This window comes from Agelaius phoeniceus, chromosome 8 (genome assembly GCF_051311805.1).
Source record: "Agelaius phoeniceus isolate bAgePho1 chromosome 8, bAgePho1.hap1, whole genome shotgun sequence".
NCBI classification, from domain to species: domain Eukaryota; kingdom Metazoa; phylum Chordata; class Aves; order Passeriformes; family Icteridae; genus Agelaius; species Agelaius phoeniceus.
Genome location: NC_135272.1, coordinates 36,796,734 through 36,822,313, shown reverse-complemented (window position 1 = coordinate 36,822,313; position 25,580 = coordinate 36,796,734). Strand labels below are relative to the sequence as shown.

Genomic DNA, 25,580 nt, shown 5'->3' with positions numbered 1-25,580 from the left:
TGGTTGATTACAAAGCCACAGCAAAACAGGAGTGTGGCCTCCTTGTCCTGGCCAGAACACCCAAACCCAGGGAATTTGGCTGCCTCACCTGTATTCTGTCCGTGTAGTTGTCCAGAAGCAGAACTCCTGAACTGGTCACCTTCTTCGTTTCCACCATAGTCTTCAGATCAGCCAACAGACTCATGTGCTTGGACATATCAGTGGCCAACACCTTTCCAGAAAGGAGAGAAAAACAGGATTTCAGGAGGGGAAGCCACAAAAAACCGACCATTTTTGGTTGAGAAGAGGAGGAGGGAGTGGCCATACCATGTCAATCACCATCTTCCTGAGGGTCTGGCGCTGCTTCTTGGTCAGGTTCTGGAAGATGTCACAGTGCTCCTCCTGGAGCAGTTTGAAGCCCACGGCCAGGTGGTGGTTCTCCAGCACGGATTCATCGTTGTACATCAGGGCCAGCTCAGAATCTGGGGAAGGAATGCCAAGGGTGGGACTCCAGGCTGGGGAATGTGGGGTTTCCAACAGCCAGCAGGAGCTTGTTTGGGGCACTGAGAGGTTTTAGTGGGGGGAAGTTTCTTTTCCCATCCCTGGAAGGGTTCAGGGCCAGGCTGGATGGGGTTTGGAGCAGTCTGGTCCAGGGGAAGGTGTCCCTGTCCATGGGATACTGGATGATTTTAGGAATCTGGGATTCTTTTTAGCTCCATGAGTGCCAGCCCCAGCACTCCACAGCCTTTGCTCAGTCTCAGTGACAAAATAATGCTCAGTTGACTCAGTTACAAGTCACTGGCAACAGAATCCTGCAAAAATCCTTCCCAAAACACAACAATCCCCATATTTTGGAATCCAGATCCGTGCTCAGCCTGTGGCAGAACACAACACAAAGGCCAATATTTGGCTTTCTGGTTGTCAATAGCAATAGGATTATTTCTCTTATCTTAATGGTAAAGTTTGCACTCAGGGCTGGCAGAATTATTATGTGCTAGCAAGTAGTAAATATTGACTTTACAAATTGTGCTACAATGGTTCCCTTTGTCAGGGATTGCATTTTAATTCCTGCTCGAGTCCAAAATGTCTCAGTCCTCTACTGCATGAGAGGGCATCACAGCCTGCAAGCTGTCATTTGTGGCATGTAGAAAGCATTCCCATTGCTTTCAGGGTGGAATTCTGAGAGATTCAGAACAAAACTCACTTGTGTTAATCAGGAATTGATTGGAGACCCCGGGGTGATCCACATCATGGATTGCAGCTGCAAAAATGGCAGCGAGGATTTCCAGATCCGTGAAGACAGCCTAGGATGGAGCAACAGGAGCCTGTCAGAGGGGTTTTACCTCTCAGCAGCTGGGGAAGCTGATTGAGGGGAACAAATTGTGCTGTTTCAATTGGTTTTCTGGGACAAGGCACTGCAGAAAGGTGAAACAGAGATCCCACATGCTGAGATTTCCTAAGGATGGGGGCGAAGGGAGCGCTCGGAAGAGCCACCAGTGCCCACCCCACGTTGAAAGGCAAGCCAAGGAGGGCACTCACATCCAGGGCAGGGGTGGAGAGCAGCACATGGGTGGACTGGGCCACATCAGCAGCGTGCAGGCTGTTGTGGTAGGCCACGTCGGAGTGGTAGTGGTCCTCCAGGGTCATCATGTACGTCACGAACGTGTCCGACGAGATCTTGAAGGTTTTCAGCAGGTCCCGCTCCTGAGGGAGCAGAGCACAAACACACCCAGCTGAGTGGCAGCTCAGGCTGGAGCAGGCAGGGAAGCAGAGGGGAACTGGACAGGAGAAAAGGGCTGGGAGCAGCGGGGAAGCCTGCCCTGCAGGAACACCCACCTGGAATATGGCGTACATGATGCAGGTGAGCGGCCGGTTGTGGGAGTACCTGGCCACGTTGAAGATGTTGAGGCCCCACTTATTCAGGTCTTCCAGCTCCTTTGGAGAGCACCAAAAAAATAATGGTTTGAATGGTCTTCCTGGCAATTCTGCATTTCCCCAAATAGTTCACAACTATGCAAATGTAATGGTGATTTGAATTATGTAAGTGCTGAACGTGTGAGGTTAACGAACACAGAGTAACTGTGAAGGGCTGATTTGTGTTTCATAATTGCTCTCCTCAGCCTGCACCACCTTTTTTCCTTTTTATTTTAGGGCTACTTTCATGTATTTTTAAATATAAAATCTGCTCTTGAGGCTACCATTAATTACAGCATTTCTAATGGCCACGTCACTTCAGGGATACTAATTCCAAGGAAAAGAACAATCCATTTCCAGGTGCTCCCAGAAGAGCAGGAATCTCCCCTACCTTGGCCAGGTGATCCTCCTTCTCTGTCTTCACCCCAAACCGTGAGATGCTGGTGTTGTTCAAGCTCGAGCTGTGCATTAGTTTCTTCACCCCGCTGATCTGTGTCATGAGCTGCTGTTTTTTCTTCTTCTCCCTGTCCTTCTGGGTGGGAGAAGGGATCTCCACATCGTTCTGTTTGTCTGCAACAGAGCAGGGGGAAATGAGTCAGCACAACGTGAGCTCCCAGCACATCCCCCAGAATCAGCCCTCGAGCTGCTGCCTCTGCTCCCCACTTCAACCCCAGGGGGTTTTCTCATTTTGGGATCCAAAAATTTAAAAAAAAATAAGAAAATCCAGTCACAAAAGCTCTGGTTGCTCTCTTGCAGTCACTGTGGGGTTTGGGGACACTGGACATGTCCAGGAATGTCTCTCTGTGCATGGATGTGGCACCTGGGGACATGGATTAGTGCTGGGAATGGTTGGACCCCATGATCTCCAACCTAAATGATTCTGTGATTTTTCCATGCCTGAAAGGCACCAGGTTCTCCTTGGGGATAAATCACAATTAATTTTATTCCCTATTTGCAGGAAAATAAAAGATATGTTCAAACAACACATTTTTTTCCTGAATAAGGTAAAACCACATCTATTTTCCCTACTTTCACTTTTTAGGGTGAATATATCCCCTTCTCTTAAAACCAATAACAAATGGGTGTCACTGATTCATCAAAGATTTTTCCCTTACAAATATCTATGGAATAACATTCAAAGCACAGGCTAAATTTCCATTGCCATCCTCAGGGATAATCACAGTTTTATTGCACATGAAGAGGGCCCAAACCTGGCTGTGGAGATGTGTTTAGCAAATAAATAAATCTTAAAACCATGTGATATTCACTGCCCTACAGCTGATTTATAAAAGCACAGATCCAGTGGCTCATGACTTCCATCCAAACCATTTCTCATGGATTGTACCCCAACCTCTGAGCACCTTGAGGAGCTCCAGAGGGATGAGGCTTCCAGACAGGACTGACTTTTGCCTGGGTTTAATGAAACCCCTGTGAAACCCCCAGCAGCAGCAATTAGGAAAGGAGCCATTATTCACAGCACAGCCGGGCTGACATCAGAGGGTGTTCCCTGGATTTTGCTGAACCACCAAAGGACTTTCCTGCCCATAATCTCCTTAGCAGTGACTAAGGCAGCATCAAATGGCCATTCTGGAGCAGAAATCCCTGATTTGTGGCACCAGTGTCCCCATGGGGCCCTCGGGAGGAGCTGTGACCCACGGGCAGTGGGATGGTCCCTCTGAGTGCCGGAGCCTCTGCTGCCCCTCTCTGACCTCCCCAGCCCTGTCCTTGCTGGGAATGCAGGGCTGGACTCCCTGCTCCTTCCTGGAGCCTTCCCAGACCATTTCATCACAGAATTACAGAATGAGTTGGGATGGGAGGGAGTTTAAGGATCCTCTGGTGCCACCCGTGCCAGGGCAGGGACACCTCCACTGTGCCAGGTTCTCCAGCCTGGCCCTGGGCACTGCCAGGGGTGTTGGGCACCCTGTGCCAGGGCCTCATCCCCTCCACAGGGAGGAATTCCTGCCCCACATCCCATCCAGCCCTGCCCTCTGGCAGTGGGCAGACATTCCCTGTGTCCTGTCCCTCCTTGCCCTGATAAAATCAAAAGGTTGAATGAAGTCACATGATCTGGGTTTAATATCTCTGAATTATCCCCACCTTTGGAGATAAATTAGTGTCCTACCCACACATTTCTTTTTGTTTGTTTGTTCAACCTCCTCACTTGCAGACTCCTGTTATTTTGGGTGTACATTTAATTTAATTAAATTTTAGGAAGGAAAAAACTAATTTATAAAACCCATACCAGCACGACTTCCTGAAACAATCCTTTTAAAAGCTTCTCTCATTTTTCTTTTGCAGATGAGCAATCAGGCTGCAATGTGGCCCAATCTGGAGAGCCCGTCCCCCTCAGCAGTGCCAGGCCCTGAGTGGCCTCACACGGGGATGTCACTGTCACCAGGCACGGGAATGGACAGAGCCTTGTCCAGCCCTGCCAGGGGACATGGAGCTGCCTCAGCATGGGATAGCAGGAATTCAGACCTGGAGCTGCAGGAATTCAGAGCTGGAGCTGCAGGAATTCAGACCTGGAGCTGCTGGAGAGAGCCCAGAGGAGCCCCGGAGCTGCTGCAGGGCTGGAGCCCCTCTGGAGCCAGGCTGGGACACCTGGGGGTGCTCCCCTGGAGAGGAGAAGGATCCAGGGAGAGCTCAGAGCCCCTGGCAGGGCCTGGAGGGGCTCCAGGAGAGCTGCAGAGGGACTGGGGACAGGGATGGAGGAACAGGACACAGGGAATGGATTTAAGCTGGAAATGGGAAGGTTTAGATGGGATATTGGGAAGAAATTCCCGGCTGGGAGGGTGGGCAGGCCCTGGAATATAATTTGCCCCTGGATCTCTGGAAGTGTCCAAGGCCAGGTTGGATGGGGCTTGGAGGAAGGACAGTGGGAGGTGTCCCTGCCTTGGCAGTGAATGATCCTTATGGTTCTTCCCACCCCAAACCAGTCTGGAATCCCATGAACAAAACAACCCCAGCAGCAGCAGCTCTGGCTCATCAGCCCCTGCTGGGATTCAGGCTCCATTAACCTGAGCGTTTGTGGGGTTTAGTTTTGGTTGCCACATTGGCAATTCCTGCTCCACACTCACGTGGCTGCTGGGCAGAGCTGCCCACCAGCCCAATCCCTGGATTAGCCCCTTTGTGCATCCCAACCCAGCCCCATTCCCTGCTCGAGTTCACGCTCTGGGTTCAGCTGAGCAATAAAATCAATGCATCCCCACAAAGCAGCTCCAAACTTCCATGGATTATTAATGCTGTCGAGTGTCCTAAATGCAGGCAGCAGTTCCAGCTGCAGCTGGATATTGGAATCACTTTAAAACCCTTAATGGGAATAATTATGTGTCACACAGGGAACACATTCCGGCCGTTCCAGCCTCGGGGCATGAGTCCCCAGCACCCACAGCACTCAGCCTTTGGAGCTGCTGCATTCAGGCATGTCCATAAATATGAGGCTCCTCATTTTAGAAGCAAATGGTCACAAATCCTGAAGCTGCTTCCTGAGAAAATCCCATTTGTCCTAACAAACGTTGACAAAGAGGAGTCATTCATGTATGTGGAGCTGTGAGCTCATACAGAATGAATGAAATGCAAAATATTCCCTCTTTTTTTCTGACTTCTTGTGCCAAATGAGCAGATTTACACAAAGGAATGGATAAGATTTTGAGGATGATTTAATCTGAGCCTCATCTCCGAGGGGAAGGTGCAGCTGAAGGAGGCAGTGGCTGCAGCTGGCCCTGGGTGACTTTGTCCTTTCCATAAGGTCACCACAAAACCCCAGCGTTGCATAAGGCAGCCACCACCAGCAGCCTCCCGAGGCTCGGGAAGGAATTCCTCCCATCCAAACACCATTCTCCCCCTCCCTGCAGCCCTTTGAAAGCGAAAACCCAAAGAGGGAAGCTGTGAATGGGGGCAATGGGGCTGCCCTTAACCCTTGCCCAGCCCCAGACACCAGCTGGGGACGCATTCCTTACCCAGGAAGGTGTTGGAAATGTACTCGGACACTTGGTTGCCGGAGCGGCTCATCTCGGACAGGTGGGTGAGCTCCCGGTTCAGCATCCTCTTGAACTGCGAGGGGGAGAGCACAGGAAAATGGCATTTTTATGGAATCCTCTCCCAGACCCGCGTTAGCACGGGAGACTCCCCCAGCAGGCAGAATTCCGGGGATATTTGGGATGGAGTCGGCGACAGATGGTTTCATTTCCACCCTGCTCGGCATCTCCGTGACTGGGTATTTCTTTTCAGCCCACGGAATAAATTTTCCTCTAAAGATGCTCATTAGTTGCTACCGTCACAAACGAGGAGAGAACGCTTCACACAAACCTCTCTGAAAGCTCAGATTTTTATCTCAGGTTGAGATTCCCCATCCCTAAACCTTCTTTTGTTCTGGATTTTCTAAATTTGCTCCATTTTGTATTAAAAGGCTGCATATCCAGAGGAGAAATATGCCCTAAATCAGAGGATCATACAGCAAAATGTGGGATTCAGGCATGATTCCCTTGGATATTCATGCTGTGATCCTGCTGATTTTATAATCCAACATTTTCACTGCTGCATCATTTTAACCTGCAACACCGAATTCCCAAAAAAAAAATGACATCCATGGACTCTGCATGCACACTACACACATGATTAGCCAAAACACACAGAAATCAGCATTTTAAAGCATATTTTCCTCACAGAGGCTTTCTCAGAACAATACAGCACAAAAAAAAAAGCAGCCGTTAATAATTCGGTAATTAGCAATCCTTCAGGAATTAAACCCACCTTAATGTAACCCCAAGACACAGATAACAAATAATTGGCTTCAGGCATTTTGGAAAGCTCCTGGCAAGCCAGCACAAATCCTCCCGGAGAAATCGCCGCTCCGACGGGAGAGGAGCCTTTCCCAGTCCCAAAAATTCAGCGTTCATCCGAGGCAGAGATCCCGCAGGCAGCGGCAGCCGCTAATCCCAGCCTAAGCCGAGGCTGGCGGCGCATCCTCCGGGCTGCCCGTGGGTGGATGCGCCCGCCCGGCAGCGAGGGCTGGGATCCGGGAATGCACAAAGGAGCGGGGATGGATGGATGGAGGGATGGATGGATGGATGGAGGGATGGATGGATGGAGGGATGGAGGGATGGAGGGATGGATGGGCACGGGGATCCGGGATGGCGCTGCTCGCTCAGCTCCTGGAGGGGCTCCCCGCTCCGCAGGAGCCCGGCTCAGCTGAGCCGCGCCTGGGAGGGGAGGCTGCTTTAGCCAGCCCCGCTAACACAGCCATGTTTTATGGGAAAATTAAAATGGAGGAAGCTCCGGGAATATTTAAATAAAGGAAAAAGCAAGCAGCAGTCTCCTCTCCATTCCTGCTTTGCTTTAATCCTATTCCCTACAGGGACTTTCAAAACATTCCCAGCTGGATTTTTAAAAGCGTTTTTCACATTTTCAGTGTGATTGGGTTTTTCCTCCTCTGTGGTAAAGGGCAAAATGCAGCAACGCAGCAAAATGACCCTTTACAGACTGAAATAGCCTTCAGATAAGGGTATAAAAAATAACCACCTTAAATCTGTAACTGCAATTCATAAATTCATACATTCATTCTTAAAAGCACGCATCTGTCGTGTTCCTGCCCAAGGCAGGGGGAGGAACGAGATGAGCTTTAAGGTCCTTCCCAACCCCAGCCATTCTGTGATTCACAATCCAGATTTCAATATTTAATCAGTTCTGCAGTTTTTGTTTCAAACACCCAAGCAATGCCTTCAGGAGGAAGCTGGAGCTGTCCTTGACACGGAACCCAAAGAAAATCCCCTCGTGCTGCGCTCCCAGCACGGGATCAGCGGGATGTGCAGCTCTCCCGCTGCTCAGGACGTCCTTGGCGCGATTGTGCTGGGAATGCAGCACATGCCAGAGGCCAGGATTCCCAAAATAAAAGGGCCATCTTTGCTGTGAAAGCCTCTCCCGTCTCCAGCTGCCTCCCCAGCCCCTCCTGGGCTGGTGGCACGAGGCTGCCCCGCGTGCTGAGGCACACGTGAGGCGTGGGCACAGCCCAAAATCCTGGTCCTGCTCCCTCTGACAGCCCAGGCTGGGCAAGGCGCAGCTCCAGAACCTCCAGATGGGATTCCAGCCCAACCTTTGGCCATGTGGAGCAGAGGAAGATGTGACCCATCTGCTCCTCTCCTGAAATGCAGGATTGGCAGAGGTGGGAAGCTGATGGCACCTCCCTTTCACCCGTGCAGCCCAAAGGTGAGGTGTGACCTGCTGGGACAATGCCACCTCTGTCCCTGCTGTCCCCTCCCACAGCAGCCTGCCAGTGCCACAGAAACAGGGAATGCTGGAATGGCTTGGGTTGGAAAGAGCCTTAAATCCCACCCAGTGCCACCCCTGCCATGGCAGGGACACCTCCCACTGTCCCCAAGTGCTCCAGCCCTGGCCCTGGGCACTGCCAGGGATCCAGGGGCAGCCACAGCTGCTCTGGGCACCCTGTGCCAGGGCCTGCCCACCCTCACAGCCAGGAATTCCTTCCCAATATCCCATCCAATCCCACTCTCACCATCACACTGTGAGACCTCACATCCCAGGTAAGACAAGCAGCTTAAATCCTGGCCCATGGGATACAGGAAGGAGAGGGATGTGGAGGTTGGCATCCCATGGGATATGGACAGAAATGGGATGTGGAGGTTGGCATCCCATGGGATATGGACAGAAATGGGATGTGGAGGTTGGCATCCCAAGGGATATGGACAGCAATGGGATGTGGAGGTTGGCATCCCATGAATACAGGAAGGATTGGGATGCAAAGGGTTCTGGCTGCCCAGGAACACACCCCACAGCACTGTGCCGTGGATTTTGTCCCACAGGGTCCCCACTCCACCTCCTGCCAAGCACGAGGGACAAAACCCTTTTGAAGCTGGCCCGAAAAGGCTCGGGGAAGAGCAGGAGGGGCAGCAGGGCTGGGAGCTGGGGCGGGAGGGAGCCCTGACCCCATCTCTCCTGCCAGTGACGTCCGAGCAGGGCAGCAGCGGCAGCAGCGGCAGCAGCATCGGGACACGTGAGCCCTCCCTCCCTGCCTCCCTCCCTCCTCCCTGCCACAGCCTGACAGCCCAGCATGTGCTGCAACATTTCCCTGCAGCCCGGCCCCCATCGGCACCAGGAAATCGCCGTCAGCAGATGATGATCACACGAACCACCTCTCATCTCTGGGGTTTCCTCACAATGGCCCCTTTCAGGCCAACGAGCCCGAGCGCTGCTGGACAAACAGCTGATAAAAATGTCTTTACCTCACAAGTGGCCTCACAGAGCACAAAGGGCGGCCGCTGCCTTCCCACAGAGGCACACAGTAATTAAGTGGCCGCCACAAGGTCACCCGAGGCATCTGCAGCAGGGAAAAATCCTCGGGATTCTCGTATCCCATCTGGAAGCAGGAATCTGCCCCCCACAGCCTTAATCTCCCTCACTTTTCCAGCCCTTTAATCAGCAGCTTTTATAAACACGGGCAGCAGAACCACAGCACAGTGAGGGTCAAACCCAGCTCAGCTTCCCGGAGCTCTGGGAATTCCCACAGGATTTGCAAACTTTATTGGGATTTATTATCACCCCAGCGATGCTGGCACCTAAGCAGGATTTACTTTATCACATCCCCCCCTTCCAAAACCGCCGGGGCAGCCCGGCTGTTGCGCTGCTCGTGGCGGGTTTTTGGGATTTCTCCCCGGTGCCAGGAGCGGCGCTGCTTCCCGGGAATGGCTCCGCATGGAGCAGGCAGGCGGCTGCCTCTGCAGGGATCAATGCCTCGTGTCATGTGCGACCTCCCCGGAGCGAGCCCCACCTTAAATCCGTGCGACAGCCACGGGGAAAACAAACAGATTGCAGGGAGCGAGGAGAAAATTCCAACTGGAGCAAAGCCGGGGATCGGGGCTTTGGAGAGCGCCGCCCGCAATTACGGTACCGCGGCAGCACGCGGTAATTACGGTAATGCCCATTGCGGCACGGGGTCGCGCCGCTGCTTTCATCAATTTTCCTAATTAATAATCATCCCCGCGCCTTTTCCAAAGGAAGTTAGCACTGATAAACTCACCAAGAGATGGGAATTAGGAGTGTAGGGATGAGGAGGGGATGCTCACCCCAAATCCGGGGGGTTTCCCTTAAATAGGAGAAAATCAGGAAAAGCTCAGTTGCTCCCTTCCCTCCACCCTAAACTCCGACCACAGGACCATGCAATTAACACCTTTAACCGATGGGAGGAATGCAGCTAACACCAATAAGATGAAGCCCAGGTGCCATTTTCCATATCCAAGGGCACAGCCAACATTCCCAGCTGGTCTGGAAGCATCCAGAGCCCCAGCATCGTGTGGAGCTTTCCTGTTTTGCCTGCTCTGAAGCAACTGCAGAACTCATCTGCACCAAACTAAGTCTCCCAGAACTGAATCACTCTTGGATTACCAGCAGTGACCCTACTCCATGCATCCTCTGCTCCAGGGAATCGCAGCTCCCTCCCAGCCCTGCGTGCGGGTGGGAATTTCCCTGATTTCCAGTGGCAAAGTTCACTGCCAGCTCCCTCCTGCTGCCCACAGCAAACCCTCCCTGCTCAGGGCTCCTCCCCACCTGAAGTCCTTTGCTGAGCTCTGGTTCCAGACACAGAAATCCTGGGAGAGGGGTCCTGGCAGGGTGGTGACGTTGGCACCAAGGGCATGGAGCCACTCGGCAGCTGCCCTGTCACCCCTTCCTAACCAGATGTGCTCCATTTTTATGCAGAGGAAGAAAATTTGGCCTAGTTTATGGTTGAATTTGACAGATCTAGGGGGCCAACCATGTTGGGGGGTTCAGGGTGACCCTGCCATGACCTTCCAGGGCCTGAAGGGGCTCCAGGAGAGCTGGAGAGGGACTGGGGACAGGGAATGGATTTAAGCTGAAAATGGGCAGATTTAGGTGGATATTGGGAAGGAATTCCTGACTGGGAGGGTGGGCAGGCCCTGGGATGGGATTCCCAGAGCAGCTGTGGCTGCCCCTGGATCCCTGGCAGTGCCCAAGGCCAGGCTGGACACTGGGGCTGGAGCAGCCTGGGATGGTGGGATGAGATGGGCTTTGAGATTCCTCCCAACCCAAACCAGTCTGGGATTCCGTGATATGACCCCGATGGGGACTGGGAAAACCCCACTGATGATTTAGCGTGGAAATTCCCACTTTTCTGGCTCTTTATGGAAAGAACAACCCTGTTCCCCTCCTGGGGAGGGCCCTGAAGAAGCACCCAGAGCCCTGCCAGTCCCACAGCGACTCCAGGGATGGATCCTGCTGCAATTCCTGCTCCCGTTCCCTCTGGAGTTTGGAGAGGTGCTCCTGGCGCAGCACAGGGAGAAGAATAAAGACAGGAGCGGGGATCTGCTGCGGATGGAAATCCTTTGAAGTCGATCTAGCCCGGCTGGGGCTCCCCGAGGCCAGGAGTCCTTATGCAAAGAGGCCGCCAGAGCCACCCGCAGGAGCTGAGGGCGATTTGCAGATAAAGGAGCGGCTCGGATGCAGGAGAGGCTCTGCAGAGAGGGATCCTGCCCCGCACTTTGAAGGAGGAATCTCGCTGCACATCTCCAGTGTTTACAAACTCTGTTCCCGACCCACCCTTGTGACGCAGAGCTCCCATGCCCGAGACATCCCCAGAACAAAAGGCTTCGTGGGCTCAGGGTGACTTTCGCTGAGGCAGCCGGGCTGAACCCTCCCCGCTTAATTACCCGGGTAATTAGTGCAATCAGACCTCGGTGGGACTGCGTAGAGCGGCTCTTTTCCCGGGAAGAGCCGCCCCTCACCTGCCCGAGCCCCGTCAGAAATGGTTTACACACAGGAGGGAAATTACTCATCCGAGCCATCGGCAGCGGGGCAGACAGGGAGGGGGGAACGCTTCTGTCTGGGACGGGGATGGAGGCGACACTCCACTCCAGCTTAAAAAAAATGGCATCAATGCCACCCCGCCGAAGGGATATTTGTAATTTGCCCAACTCTTTCTTCCTGACACCTCATTCCTCCAAACCAAACTGCTGGATTTTGGAATTGAGGCGCATTTCTTCGAAGGTTTGGAAGCCAAGAGTTAAAATTCCTGTCTTGGAGCAGCAGCAACTCCGCTTATCTGTGTTTTCCTGCTGTTACATCACTTACAGAAAGGACCGTGGCAAACAGATTTGCAGCTGTCCTTGTTACTTCATAATTCCCATCGATTTTCCTTGCTAGGTACTCCGTGGAGAATGATGGGAGGTGCATTTAATGCTTAAGCAAGAAAAAAAACAAACCGAAAAACACGAGCCTGTTTCACACCAAACAGCACAAAAGGAGAAAGTTTTCAGCCCTATTTCAGTGCCTGGAGAAAAGTGGAATGGTTGCAGTCAACTATCAGTCATTAAAAAAATCAAATTTCTTTTGCAGCTCTTTCTAGTTCTTATTTCCTAAAACAATATCACGTTTAATGCGCTAGAAACTCTTTTTAATGAGATACAAAGTACTATTTGTTTTTTGGTTTTTTTTTGTTTTCCCTTCAGCTGATTTTGGAAACCCAAAAGTAAACACAGGCTTATGAAATCTCCAATTTCACATCAAAGCAGCCTTGATTTATAGAGATGTTCAAAGGAAGACTTTAAAGGAGCAACATCATGACCAACTTGTTGGCCTGATGTTATTAGAATAATTTAGAAATCCACAATGTAAATGTTGATAAATAAATAGCAGGTTGCCATAAATCAGCATGTGGCTGCTCATGAAAGCGAGAACATCTATCTGATGTAGACAGAACAATATTCAGATTTTCCCCCCGTGAAGTTTAGCATTTCTGAGAGCGGCAGAACCTCCCTTGGGTGGGACGGGATTTACGCAACACGGGGCTTTAAAAAAGTGATGAATTGGGAGCTGGAGCTGAGCGTTTGCAGCACTGGGGCATTTCCAGCTCGTTTCCAGCCAAATGAGACTCGAAATATGCAAATTGCTCCGAATGCCGGAAAGGAAAAGCTCCCTGCAGGAGCCTTGCCCAAGGAGAGCGCCGGGGGTTCGCGCTGCTCCGCAGCCAGACTGGATTGCTCCATTCCCCAGAACTCCGGGTGTTACTCAGCGCTGAGGCAGGAAAATCCCCTCGGCCGCCGCGGGGAAGGGCTCGGGTCATGGAGAAAGCAGCGCTGAGCTTCCCTGAAAATCCGTGTGTGTCATGTGTGGGATGGGGCTGGCACCTGGAGAAATCCCCGAGTGCCCTGCGGGGCCGGATCTGCTCCTGCCTGCTCCCGGAGCCCCTGGATCCCAGTCCTGGAGAGTCCAACACCCCTGCCCTGGATCCCAATCCATGGATCCCAGTCCTGCAGTGTCCAACAGCACTGCCCTGGATCCCAATCCATGGATCCCAGTCCTGGAGAGTCCAACACCCCTGCCCTGAATCCCAATCCATGGATCCCAGTCCTGGGGAGTCCAACACCCCTGCCCTGGATCCCAATCCATGGATCCCAGTCCTGGAAAGTCCAACACCACTGCCCTGGATCCCAATCCATGGATCCCAGTCCTGGAGAGTCCAACAGCACTGCCATGGATCCCAATCCATGGATCCTAGTCCTGGAGAGTCCAACAGCACTGCCATGGATCCCAATCCATGGATCCTAGTCCTGGAGAGTCCAACACCCCTGTCCTGGATCCCAATCCATGGATCCCAGTCCTGGAGAGTCCAACAGCACTGCCATGGATCCCAATCCATGGATCCTAGTCCTGGAGAGTCCAACACCCCTGTCCTGGATCCCAATCCATGGATCCCAGTCCTGGAGAGTCCAACAGCACTGCCATGGATCCCAATCCATGGATCCTAGTCCTGGAGAGTCCAACAGCACTGCCATGGATCCCAATCCATGGATCCTAGTCCTGGAGAGTCCAACACCCCTGTCCTGGATCCCAATCCATGGATCCCAGTCCTGGAGTATCCAACATCACTGCCCTAGATCCCAGTCTCAAGATTCCAGCACCCCTGCCCAAATTCTCGGGCTGGGTTTCCCTTTGGATTGATGTGAAATAGCAGGGCTGGCAGAGTTTAGGATTCCAGAGAAGCCCACACTGGTTTGGGCTGGAAGGGACCTGGAGAATCGTCTCCTTCCACCCCTTCCACCATGCCAGCTGCTCCAGGCCCTGCCCAGCCTGGCCTTGGACAGTTATTTCTCGCTGTGTGACGGCACAAAGGACAGATTGCTGCTCTCCTTGGGTGGAAGAAACCCAGCAGGGAGGTCTGGCCCAGTCTGAAGCTCTGGGATCCTCTGGGGGAAGCTCAGGTGGGTTTCTGCTCCATCCAAAATGCCTTCCCAATATCCAGAACAGATCTCTCCTACCCAATTGTTTTGGCAGCTACATCTGGAGTGTACAGCTCATCTGGTTGGCTTTTGTATGGATTTCCTCTCTCTCCCCCACTGAAAGGTGCATTTTATAGCACAAATGGCTCTGCTGGGAGGAAGAAGCACACAAAAGGCACATCCCAGGCCAGGGATGACTCCCCAGACCTGTCCCACCTTTCCCAGAGCCGCACGGTCAGTGCCCGCACCAATTCCTCATCCCAGCACTGCTTTTATTCTTCCCCCTCGGGAGAGGTGAGTAAACAAAAGCAGACACAGGCCCAAACACTGGCTCTGCAGTGTCATTTGTAGACTTTTACCAGCTGGAAGAACGCTGGATGTGCGGAGAGCAAAAGGAGACTGAGGAGGAAGGGGAGCTGCTGAGAAGCAGCAGCACAGACCTCCAGCAGCTCCTTTGCTGCCACCAAGGTGATTAAAGGAAGCCCTGACAACATCTGTGGGCCCAGAGTGCTGCAGGAGCTGCAGATCTCAGCCCCAAATCTTGTGTCAGTCACACCCGTGCAAACCACAGGGGAGCCTGGGTGCCAGAGGAAGGCAAGGGACTGCGTCAGGAGAGCCACAAACCCGAGAGCCTCCCCTGGCTCACAGAGCCAGCCCTGCTCCTCTGGGAATCTGGGCTGGGATAACCTAGATTATACCCTCAATCACAGAAAACACCCCCAAAATAACAACTAACAGAGCATTTGTCATTGAACAAGAGAGCAATGCAATTAAACATGGGATTTTGCTAATCGTATGAAGCAGCAATTTAAATTTAATTTAAATCTGAATCAAGCTCTGCAGTCATCATTTAGGCAAATCCAGCTGGGGTTTTACCTGAGTAGGAGAACAGGCTTTGGAAAATTCAAATAACTTTGTGCCCTGAGAAGACTTTTCCAAGATGCCTGTGTTGGAAAAAAAAAAAAATCTGGCAAATTTGAATCAACAGAAGTTTGTTTTCTTCAGAAAACACGGGATAAAGAGGGAGTCCTGGTAAGAGGGCACTGAAAATCCAGGGAATAAGTTGGTGTAGCTCAGCATCCCCCCAAAAATGTGGCAGCTGGTCCTGCCAAAATGAAAATGAGCCTAATGCAAGCATCAGACCCATACAGAAGGCACTAATTAATGGAGATAAAATTAAATGAAAACTCCTTCTCACACAGAGATAGGCAAATGCTCTTCAGAATCCTTTTGCTGCCGTTGGCCCAGCTGTGCTAAACCAGCAGCAAGGTGAGGCACTTCTGGTTTGTTTGCTTTAAGCCAGGCTTTAATCGGGGGAATCTCTCCCTCTCAGAGCTCTGAGGGTGAATCTCCATCCCAAACCCTCTCCACAGCTTGTCCTGCCTTTGATAACTCGACATCCTCCAATTCATTTCACTTCATGCAAATATTGGGATCAGCCCCGTGGAACACAGCTGGGGAGAAAATGAGGAGTTTGGAGTCAGGCTGTGCACAGAATCACTCCAGAGCAGGATGAGGATCAGCACTGCCCTGCAATCCTTCTCAGCTCCTCCATCCCCAGTGATGCTGCTCCTCTGGGATGTCACCAGCATCCTTCACTCCAGAAGGGACCCTGCTCCCCACATTTAGTCACTCTCCAGTGCTGCCCTCAGCTCGTGATTCATTTTGAACCTGCCTTTGAGCTATTATTTATTTAAGCCCCACCCTGACGTGTTATAACGTAAAAGTCTGAGAATGCTGAACTTATAAAACCTCATCACTTCCCAGGAACACCAGGATTGGGTAAAGGACATGCCAAAGGCCCTGGGCACAGTTGTGGCTCAGAGGATGGGTGACATCTCCCCAAAAGGCTCCTGGGGAGAAGGATTTGAACCAAAATCCTACTGCCAAAGCCCTGATCTCTGCACCAGCAGTGGCCAAGGGATCCCCTTTGGATGGGTTTTCCCCACATTTTCCACAACATCCCAGAAGATGGGAAAGCACCCAGCACTCCAAATCCCTTTGCTCCAGGAGGGTATCCCAGATGGTGACCCTGTCTCCTAATCCCCACACATCCCACAGCCAATGCTGCAGCCTTCCAATATTTCAATTTTTAAAATATCTGAAGCAGTTCAACCAAGATATTGGGACAGACAGCCCAGAGGGCTGGCAAGGATGATATAATCACATTATTAATTATGTATGGCCCCGATATTCCACCCTGCTTTTGGGGCATAATTGACACCCCCAGAATGATTTACTTTAGAGGGCAATAAGCACGGGAGGAGGACACAGAGACAGCCACCCTAAAGTCCATTTCTGATGGTGATGAGACCGACACGCAGGAGCTGACTGGGACCCAGCTCCCCAGCTCCCGAGGGGATTCCAGCCTGGGTCAGGGCCAGCACCCAGCGCTGTTCCCTCCTGATCCAGCAGCTTTCCCTGGCAGGTCCCTCCTGCTCACCCCTCCGAGCGCCGGTGTTGCAAACCCCGCTCCCGCAGCGCGGGAGGAGCGCGGCGCGCTGTCCTCTAGCGCAAGGACATCCCAACCCGGACAAACCCCGAGAGATCCCCCCGGCCGGGGGCAACACCCCAAACCCAGCCAGAGGCAGCTCCTACCTCCTGCAGCATGCCGACGGCGCGGGTCCTGCTCGGCAGCGCGGCTGCCCGGCCAGGGAAGGGTTAAAGAGCGACGTCAAAGCGGCGCGGGGTGCGCGGGGCGCTGCGGGAGCGGCGCTGCGGGAGCGCGGCCCCGAAGCCCGGGAATGCCGGCACCGCGCGGGGCTCAGGGATCCATCCCGCCTTGCAAAAACAGGAGACCTGGAAGCGGCTTTGTTCCGCCGGCTGCCGCAGCGAACAAACCTCTCTTTGTGCGGCGATTAAACAAAGGAAGTTCCAGCGCAAAGCCAGGGGAAGACTAAACAGCTCGGCACCACTTAAGGGAAACATCACGTAGGAAGGGGACGGGGCCGGGGGCTGCCGGGCTGGCCGCGGGAGGGGACGCTGTGCAGCCCGGCACATCCACCGCTGGCACCGGCAGTTTACATTGGTGGCCAGATGTTTATTTAGCCACCCTCTCCCCAAAGCGAGGTGCGGCCTTGCTCCGCTTCTCTGCCCGAAATGCCCTTTGAAATCCGAGCAAAACGAGATCGGCTGTGTTTATCTTGCGGCTCGCAAGCGAGAGAGGAACACGGAGCAGTTGTGCTGCTGTCCCGGGCCGCTAGCTGGACACGGCTGGAGTTATCCAGCACTTGGGAATAACAGAAACATCTTAAGAGTTGCAGTAAGAGAGTTTAAGGATTTGCAAGGAAGAGTCCTCCAAGTAAGAGTTTGGGTAGAGTCAAGGGGGTTTGCAAAGTCACGAGAGGACACCACTCACGCTCTGCCTATTTACACTTGGAATATCCCTAGAGAGCAGAAATTCTGTTTTCTGGACTCAGTGGACTGCACAAAGCTCTGAATTAAGGTCTAATTTAAGGAGAGGCAGGGGTTCAGCTCAGGTCCATGCAGGTATCTCTGTTTAGGCAGCTCTGCAGGAACAATCCATGCTCTCCATCCCTCCATTTTATGAGGTGATGGCCCCATAAAACCCTGGAGCTGGCAAGGCCAGCATTTCAGCTGGGAAAAAGACCCGCTCCTTCTGATGATCCAGGGGATGCACTGAGCACATCCTGCCCCAGATCCCAAATTAGGGACTAGAGCAGGTCCCATCTGCAGCAAAGTGAGGCTAAGGACAGCTGCCTAATGCCAGGACAGAAAACAGCCCCTTTTTTATCATCACTGACTCACAAACCCTTCTGACACAGCAGCTGCCTGAGCTGGGAGCTGGACATGGTGATAGATGTAGGAAAAATTGAGTATATGTGTAGGAATAATGTAAATAAGGGTGGCTGGGTCTCTTAAGCAGCACTGAGTGCCTGCAGAGCTCCTTCCAGGTTATTTTATGTCAGTGCAAAGCTGCAGGGCCCTATCAGCTCCCCGCAGAAGACGTTAAGAAATTCAGTGTTAGGAAAACAACCTCCCTTCATGGCAGCTGCAAACAGGTATTTTTGCAGGTTATTTTTTTCCCTCTAAACTAGAAAGACAAGAGCGCTGTGCACGGTTAGTTCTGCAGAGAGCCCGGGCTGGTGTGCCTGGAAACGCCTGGGTGCCAGCATCAGAGGGAGCAGCGTTCCCTGTTTGCCAGCGGGATCCCTGCGGGTGGCACTGCAGGCTCCCCGCTGCTGCCAGCCCAGCCCCGCGAGCTCAGCCGCTCATTCCCCCGCTCCTGCTGCCGCTAACTCCCGCCTAAACGAGCAATACGCACATGTTTGGAGCGCTGCCTTCCGAACCCCATCAGCTCAAAGCCCGGCTGCCGTCCCGCATGGCTCTTCCCCTTCCGCTGCCTCCTGTTTTTTTATTTTTGCCGCAGCGCTCCTGAGAATCCCCCTGCGCGCACGGATGCCGAGAGCCTCCCTCTCTGCCTCTCTCGGCGCTGTTGTTGCAACTCTGGATTTTCTAAACTACGTCTGTCAGGAAGGAGACAGGAAATTCGAGTCACACTTGCAACAGCTGTGCCATGCCTACTATCAGGCTCAAATGACGTAGTTTGGCTGGGGTGGCGCGGGGCCAGGAACTGGCGAGAGCGGAGGTCAGGAAGATAGGTCAGTGTTTATTCTGCTGCTGCGCTTGGGAGCATGCCGAGCCGATTTGCTTTCTTCCTATCTAGACTGTTTCTCTTTCCGTTTTTTCTTTAATAATGCGCAGCCCAAGCATCCTGTTTTCAAAACATCTGCCGGCTCTGCCGTTCGCCGGTGACAAATGGAGATGCCTCGGAGCGGAGCTGGCGCTGGGACGGGATGCTCGGAGCGGGGCAGGGCGGCTGCAGCCTCCGCCCGGAGATGCAGGAGCGACCCCGCACTGCCACGCTCCGCTCCTCGTCTGCCACCAAACGCCCCAAAAAGCCGCAAATGCCCCGAATCGTCCGGCACCGAAACCGAGCTTTCCAAGCCGAACCGTGCCGTGATTTGTGACAATGTTTACAGCTCCACAGCAAAGGCAGGCGAGGTGTGAGGCCATTTTATGCTCCTCTTTCACAGCTGAAAACTGTGAGACTGGAAGTTGACCAAAAAAGCGCAGACATTTCAGAAACGGGTTGTGAAAGAACAAAGTTTCAGGAAGTTTTTCTCGAGCCAGCTGCAAGCCATCTGCACCCCGAGTAATCGCAACTTTGAAGTGCTACAAAAGCAATTTAGTTTCACCTTCACGAGGCCAGATTTGTCAGAGAAAAAAAAAAAAAAAAAGTAACCTCAAATTGAAGGGCGCCGTGTTCACACTGGAGGCGCAGCCTGAACCCTCCTCAACTTTCATCCAGGGCTCCCTCAACACAAACTCAAACGAATAAAATAATATTTCTTTCTAGAAAGCTTGGACTATAAAACTTTTACTGCTTCCTTTGCCCCTGCATATCGTGGTAATCACTACCAGAAGAGGAAGCTGAAACAACACTGGATTTCTTTGCTCAACTTTTTCCCATTAATTCAGTTTCTGATTCAGCATTTCTGATTGCAGTCATTTCCAATTAGGAAAAGAAAAATAAACAAAAACCAAACCAACAACATCGGAGTGGTGCAGAATTGGGTTTAAAACCATCGTAACTGGGCAAGGACGTGGATGCGACGGGCGCTGGGTTGGGAATTTGTGTGTGTGACAACCGCAGTGGGCACGGCGGGGCTGGAAGCGCTGTCCGGGAGCCCTGGAAGGGGCAGGCGCGGGCCGGGAGCTGCCAGGCGGTGCCCGGGGCTGTGCCCGGGGCTGTGCCCGGCTCCTGCAGCCGCGGGCCCCGGGCGGGGAGAGCCGCGAGGGACGGGCGGGCTCCGGGGGATGCTGGAGCCGAGCTGGGCTCAGGAGGGCTGGAGCACCAACTCCCAGAAGTTGCTCAGAACTCGCGTTTTGCTCTGCGCTGCCTGTCAGGGTACTCGTGGTACTCTGCTCTCCCCTGCTCCCCTGACTTTAGGCGCCACGGACTTTTCTTGCTTTACTTGAGCACTTTATTCTGTGCAGGGAACATCACAACTCCCCTCTGGCTCCCAGGAAAGCTGCGCGGAGCAGCAGCCCCCGGAGCTGATTCCCTGTCACCATCCCTGCCTGCCCACCCTCACCATGTGCTGCCAAGCGGTGCCAGCCCCACGCATTAAAATCAAATTAAAACGTCATCGAAAGCCAAAACAGCCGTAAAATACCGGAGCCACAATGTTTACAGTTCGCCGTTATTATTATTAAGCAATGAAGTTAATTGACTTCTGGCGTGGTGATTTGCTAAATGCGGGCGTTTGCAGAGTGTTCCTGCTCATATCGGCTCCAAGGGACCGGCGCTAATTGAAACCTCTTTAATTTTCGGAAATGAGCCTGCGGCAGCGATAGGGCTCTCCACGATACCCCGGATCGCGCCCCCAAGACTATCCTGGATCTCTCCCCGCTCCATCCCGGATCCATCCCGGATCGTTCTCCCCGCTCCATCCCGGATCCACCCTAGATCGCTCTCCCCGATCCATCCCGGATCCATCCCGGATCGTTCTCCCCGATCCATCCCGGATCCACCCTGGATCGCTCTCTCCGATCCATCCCGGATCCATCCCGGATCGTTCTCCCCGATCCATCCCAGATCCGTCCCGGATCGCTCTCCCCGATCCATCCCGGATCCACCCTGGATCGCTCTCTCCGATCCATCCCGGATCCATCCCGGATCGCTCTCCCCGCTCCATCCCGGATCGCTCCCCACGCCACCCGCCGCGAGTTCTCCCTGCACGCGTGTCCGCGGGGGAACGCGCGCCGCCTTCACTGCACTAACTCGGAGCTGCTGTCCTGGACAGACGCGAGGACGGGTCGGGATCAGACTCAGAGCCCCGCTCCTCTGGGCACCCCCGTCCCGCATGCCCCTCCCGCATCCCGGCGCCGCACGTGGGCTCACCTTGTTGGATGCCATCTCGCTGACGGAGCGGTAGGTTTGGATGGTCTCCAGCTGATCCAGGCACCAGTCGAGCTCCTCCAGCGTCTCCATGGCCAGCTTCTGGTAGGGCTCCTCTGCGAAGAGGCACACGGACATGTAGTCGGGCTGGCGCTGCGGCCGCCTCTCCATGGCGGGGCGGCCCGAGCCGCCGCCAGCGCTGCCGGAGGTGCCGCTCCGCTCCCTCATCACGCGGCCGCCGCTGCGCTGCCCCGGCCGCCGCCAGCGAGTCCCCGCCCGCCGCCGGCCCCGGCCCCGGCCCCCGCCCCGGCCCGCCCCGGCCCGGCCCCCGCCGCTCGGGGGAACCGAGCGCCCCCCGGGCAGGGCAGGGCTGCGGCTCGGGGAGCGTCACCGCGGCCCCCCCGCCCCGGCTGCCGAGGGGATCGGCCTCCCCCGCCGCCCGCGGGACGCTGCTCCTGCTCTGAGCCAGCCCCGCTCCCCGCAGCAGCCACAGCCGCTCCCCGACAGCCCTGAACCCCAAGAGTTCTGTTCCCCAGCAGCCCTGCTCCCCATCAGCCCTGCTCTCCAAAAGTTCTCCTCCCCAGCAGCCTGCATCAGCCCTGCTCCCCATCAGCCCTGAACCCCAAGAGTTCTGTTCCCCATCAGCCCTGCTCCCCATTAGCCCTGAACCCCAGGAGTTCTCCTTCCCAGCCTGCTCCCCATCAGCCCTGCTCCCCGACAGCCCTGAACCCCAGGAGTTCTCCTTCCCAGCCTGCTCCCCATCAGCCCTGCTCCCCGACAGCCCTGAACCCCAGGAGTTCTCCTTCCCAGCCCTGCTCCCCATCAGCCCTGCTCTCCAAGAGTTCTCTCCCCCAGCAGCCTGCTCCCCATTAATTAGCCCTGCATCCCATCAGCCCTGCTCTCCAAGAGTTCTGTTCCCAACATCCCTGCTCCCCAACCCTGCCTGCTTCTGCTCCCAAGCCCCTCCAGCCCTGCTCCTTAACCACACCAAGTCTCACTCCCCACCAGCTCTGCTCCCCAGCCCTGCCCGGTCCCATTCCCCACTCCTGACCCCATTGCCCACTCCTGGCCCTGCTCCCTGTCCCTCCTGACTCCCCAGCTCTGCTGGCTTTGTCCCCATCAGCTCCCCTGCTCCCCAGCAGAGCCTGCACCCCAAACCCACCGTCCCTGCTCCCTGAGCTCTCCTGCTCCTGCCAGCAGGACCCGACGCTCCCCAGCAGCTCTGGGGTAAAAGTTGAGGTTTCCACAAGCGGATACAGTGAATCATAAAATCTCCCCATGAATGTAACTGCTTCTCATAATCCCGGTAACATATGCTCATCCCATAAATCTGTCAGAGCTAATGGATTCAGCGTTCCTACCGGCAGGTACCAGTGACATCACAGGGCAGGATTGCTCAGACACACTCAGGAGCTGAGCCAGAGCTCCAGCCCCGTCCCCTGCCCTCCCTGCCTCGTGTCCCTCGTGTCCCTCGTGTCCCAGTGTCCCCAGGGGAAGGAGCTGCACCCCGTGCTGGTGTCTCTTCTCAAGGACAGATCCCCTCTGTCATTCACCACATCAACAAAGCAGCACTGGAGAGGGACCTTCCATTAAACGATTGAGAATAAACAGAAAATAAACCCTGCCAAAGGTAACTCAGCAATAAACCCGGCAGACACCTTTGAAAGGTTTGGTGAACCCAAGTCTTTGTGGCATTGGAAGTTAATGGGGTTTTTTCTGTGCCTGCAGAGCTCCAAACATTCAAAGTTCTCTCATTCCTGCCTAATCACAAAGCAGGTGAAAATAGCCAAAATCACACAAAGCTCAGTGTATTTTCCTTTCTCCCATGAGAAATTCCCATTCCCACTGAGGGAATTTCTCCCATTCCCTCTCAACTATTTCTTTTCCTGTAAATTAGTTGAACAAGAAGGGCTCAAATCACTTGTTGCAGAAAATCACTTGCTGCAGAAAACAACATTGATATCAATCAACTTGGGATTGATAAAACCAGCAGAGGTAAAATAAGTTTAGGAAGAGCAAAAAACCCATCTCAGCCAAACTAAACCCCACATGTTTAAATCAAATCCTGTCTTCTCCTGCTCTGAGACTCCTCAGGAAGCACAGCCATGGCATGTGTGCATTCCTGGAGGAGGAGAAGGAACAGGTTCACAGGGACTCTGACACCAGACCCTAATTTTAGCCTATTGGGGATTTCCAGCCTTGCCCAGGTCTGCAGGACCCGCTGCCGCTGTCTCTTCACTTCCAAACTTCACCTCAGAAAGAGCCATCAGGGAAGGCAGGACCAAGAAGAGAAATCTGCTCTTGATATTGAAGGACTCCCATTCCCCAGAGCTGATATTCAGGATATCCCTTTACTCTGTAATCTGAGTCTAATGTAATTAAAGGGGGGAAAAAACCACTAAAACAAGCAAAACTGTATTAGGGATATCGAGGTGAATTAGGAAACTTGAGGGTTTAGGGGGTTTGGCTGTAAGTATTTTATATTTATTTTTGGGTTTCAGAAGATGAGCTAAATAAAGAGTGACTATTTTACACATTGGCAATTCTCTGGAATTTTTAGCAGGGCGCATCAGGACCCTCCTTCCCTCGGTTTCTGCCTCCCTGCTTCATCCCTGGGAGGTTTCCTGGAGGAATCCTGGGAGCAGCAGGGATCCCTCCATGGTTTACTCATGTAGAACACTGTCACTTTGCTAAGCCTTTGCACTGAAACCATTGAGAGACCAATGGGTTCACGATTTAAACTCAGATATTTTGAAAATGGCCCCCTGAGATACCCCCAGTCATTTCAATAGCAAAGACACAATAAAGTGAGAGCAAACAGCTCCTGCTAAGGATCATTTCAAGGGGAAAACTATGAGTTCTGCTGCTGTTCCAGGGCAGAAGTGGATTTTAAAAAGCACCATTCACATTTTTCTTTCAGAATTTGCATTTTTCCTGACACTGGCCAGCCGGCCCACAGCTCCCTCTGGTCTTGGCACCCAGCGAGCTGCAGCACCTGCATCCCTGTGCAGCTCTTCTTGGTGTTTTTGGCTTTTGACTCATCCCAATCTTTTATTTTTCACTCATTTTCTCACGTAAGCAGCCTGGTGAAGCGATGCCTGCTGGGTGTGTGCCCTGGGGCTCCTCCTGCCTGCCCTCCGTGGTGGCCGGGCAGTCATTTCTGAAGCAGCTGCCTTTGCCGGGGCAGGAGGGACGTCACAGGCACCGCATTCCCGCTCATTTCACGGAATCACACAGGCCGGTCAAGAAGAGTCGCTGTCCTGGCCCACAGCAGGAAGAGGGCCCAGCTCAGCCCTTCTTAGAAACTCAAAACTGTCCCTGGAGCCACCGAGTGACGCAGTCTGAGCCCATCACCCCGGAAACCCCAACTCTTATCAAACTAGCCCTCCCTGGCTGTGTGCAACTGCACGAACTCCCTCTGATGAACTTGGAGATATTTACCAATAAATTGTGAAAGCAGAGGCTACAGTCCCACTCCTAAGGCTAAATTTGCTTTTAAAACCAGCATGTGAAATTAAAATATACCCTCCAAGTCCCCCGTGAATTATTTTAAGATCCACAGCTACCCCAGAATAACAGCCAGATATAGAATCCATTAGGAGTTGCTCTTCTACCAATCTAAAAACTTTGTGTGGGAATGATCTTAAAATAACAAATATTTTCTGGCTTTCCTCATATTTAATGTTCATGGATACCAGAGAATGGTTTGGGTTGGGTGGGAACTTAAATCCCATCCAGTTCCACCCACGGGCAGGGACACCTTCCACTGTCCCAGGGTGCTCCAACCCTGTCCAACCTGGCCTTGGAGACTTCCAAGAATCCAGGGGCAGCCACAACTTCTGTATGAAATCCATTCCAGGGCCTCACATGGGAAAATTCCTTCCCAATATCCCATCTAATTCCATTCTCTGGCAGTGGGAGCCATTCCCTGTGTCCTGTCCCTCCATCCCTTGTCTCCAGTCCCTCCCCAGCTCTCTTGGAGCCACTTGAGGCCCTGGCAGGGGCTCTCAAGAGCCTTCTCTTGTCCTGACTGGCCACCCCCAGCTCTCCCAGCCTGGCTCCAGAGCAGAGGACAGGGATGAAGTGCCCTGGGATCCTCTCCCTGAGTGGTATCTGCTGTTGCTACAGTGACTCCCACAAACAGTAAACACAAGTTTAGATGCTCCATGAGTTGTTCTTTCCCTGAACCCAACGTGAGCATCCCACTGACATCAGCAGAGCAACTCCCCCTGCCAGAAACTGTCCCAAAGGCCGGGCAGTGGCTGACCTCCATCACCTTCCTGCTACAGCTGAGGCACATGGGCACTTTGGAAACACTGCTGCCATTTCGGGAGCGGGGCTCCTGGAACACTTGAGGATGCATCTTCAACCATCTCACATTTCAGTTTATATTTGGGGGTTGCATAAGCCAAACCCATAAATGACAGCAGTGCTTTGGTCATGTTTGCTGGGGTGAAATCATTGCTGACACAGAACAGGGAAGTGAGGAACAACAATAGGAGTTTCAGTTTTTGAAT

General features: G+C 53.3%; 1 protein-coding gene across 5 annotated transcripts in view; it reads right to left on the bottom strand.

The window, feature by feature from the left end:
• The window catches only part of PDE4B (phosphodiesterase 4B), a 178,325-nt gene that overhangs the window by 6,525 nt on the left and 146,220 nt on the right, over positions 1–25,580 (bottom strand). For 3 of the 5 annotated variants that reach the window (XM_077182639.1, XM_054638165.2, XM_077182640.1), the window contains 8 exons: positions 21,067–21,179; positions 5,853–5,946; positions 2,285–2,463; positions 1,816–1,914; positions 1,519–1,683; positions 1,184–1,283; positions 307–461; positions 89–211 (listed from right to left, as the gene is read on the bottom strand). In XM_077182639.1, coding sequence (XP_077038754.1) covers positions 89–211; positions 307–461; positions 1,184–1,283; positions 1,519–1,683; positions 1,816–1,914; positions 2,285–2,463; positions 5,853–5,946; positions 21,067–21,179 — 1,028 coding nt within the window. Of the gene's footprint in view, positions 1–88; positions 212–306; positions 462–1,183; positions 1,284–1,518; positions 1,684–1,815; positions 1,915–2,284; positions 2,464–5,852; positions 5,947–6,645; positions 7,154–18,423; positions 18,601–21,066; positions 21,180–25,580 lie in introns of those variants that run through there. The other 2 variants (XM_054638167.2, XM_054638166.2) reach the window with 2 other exon arrangements.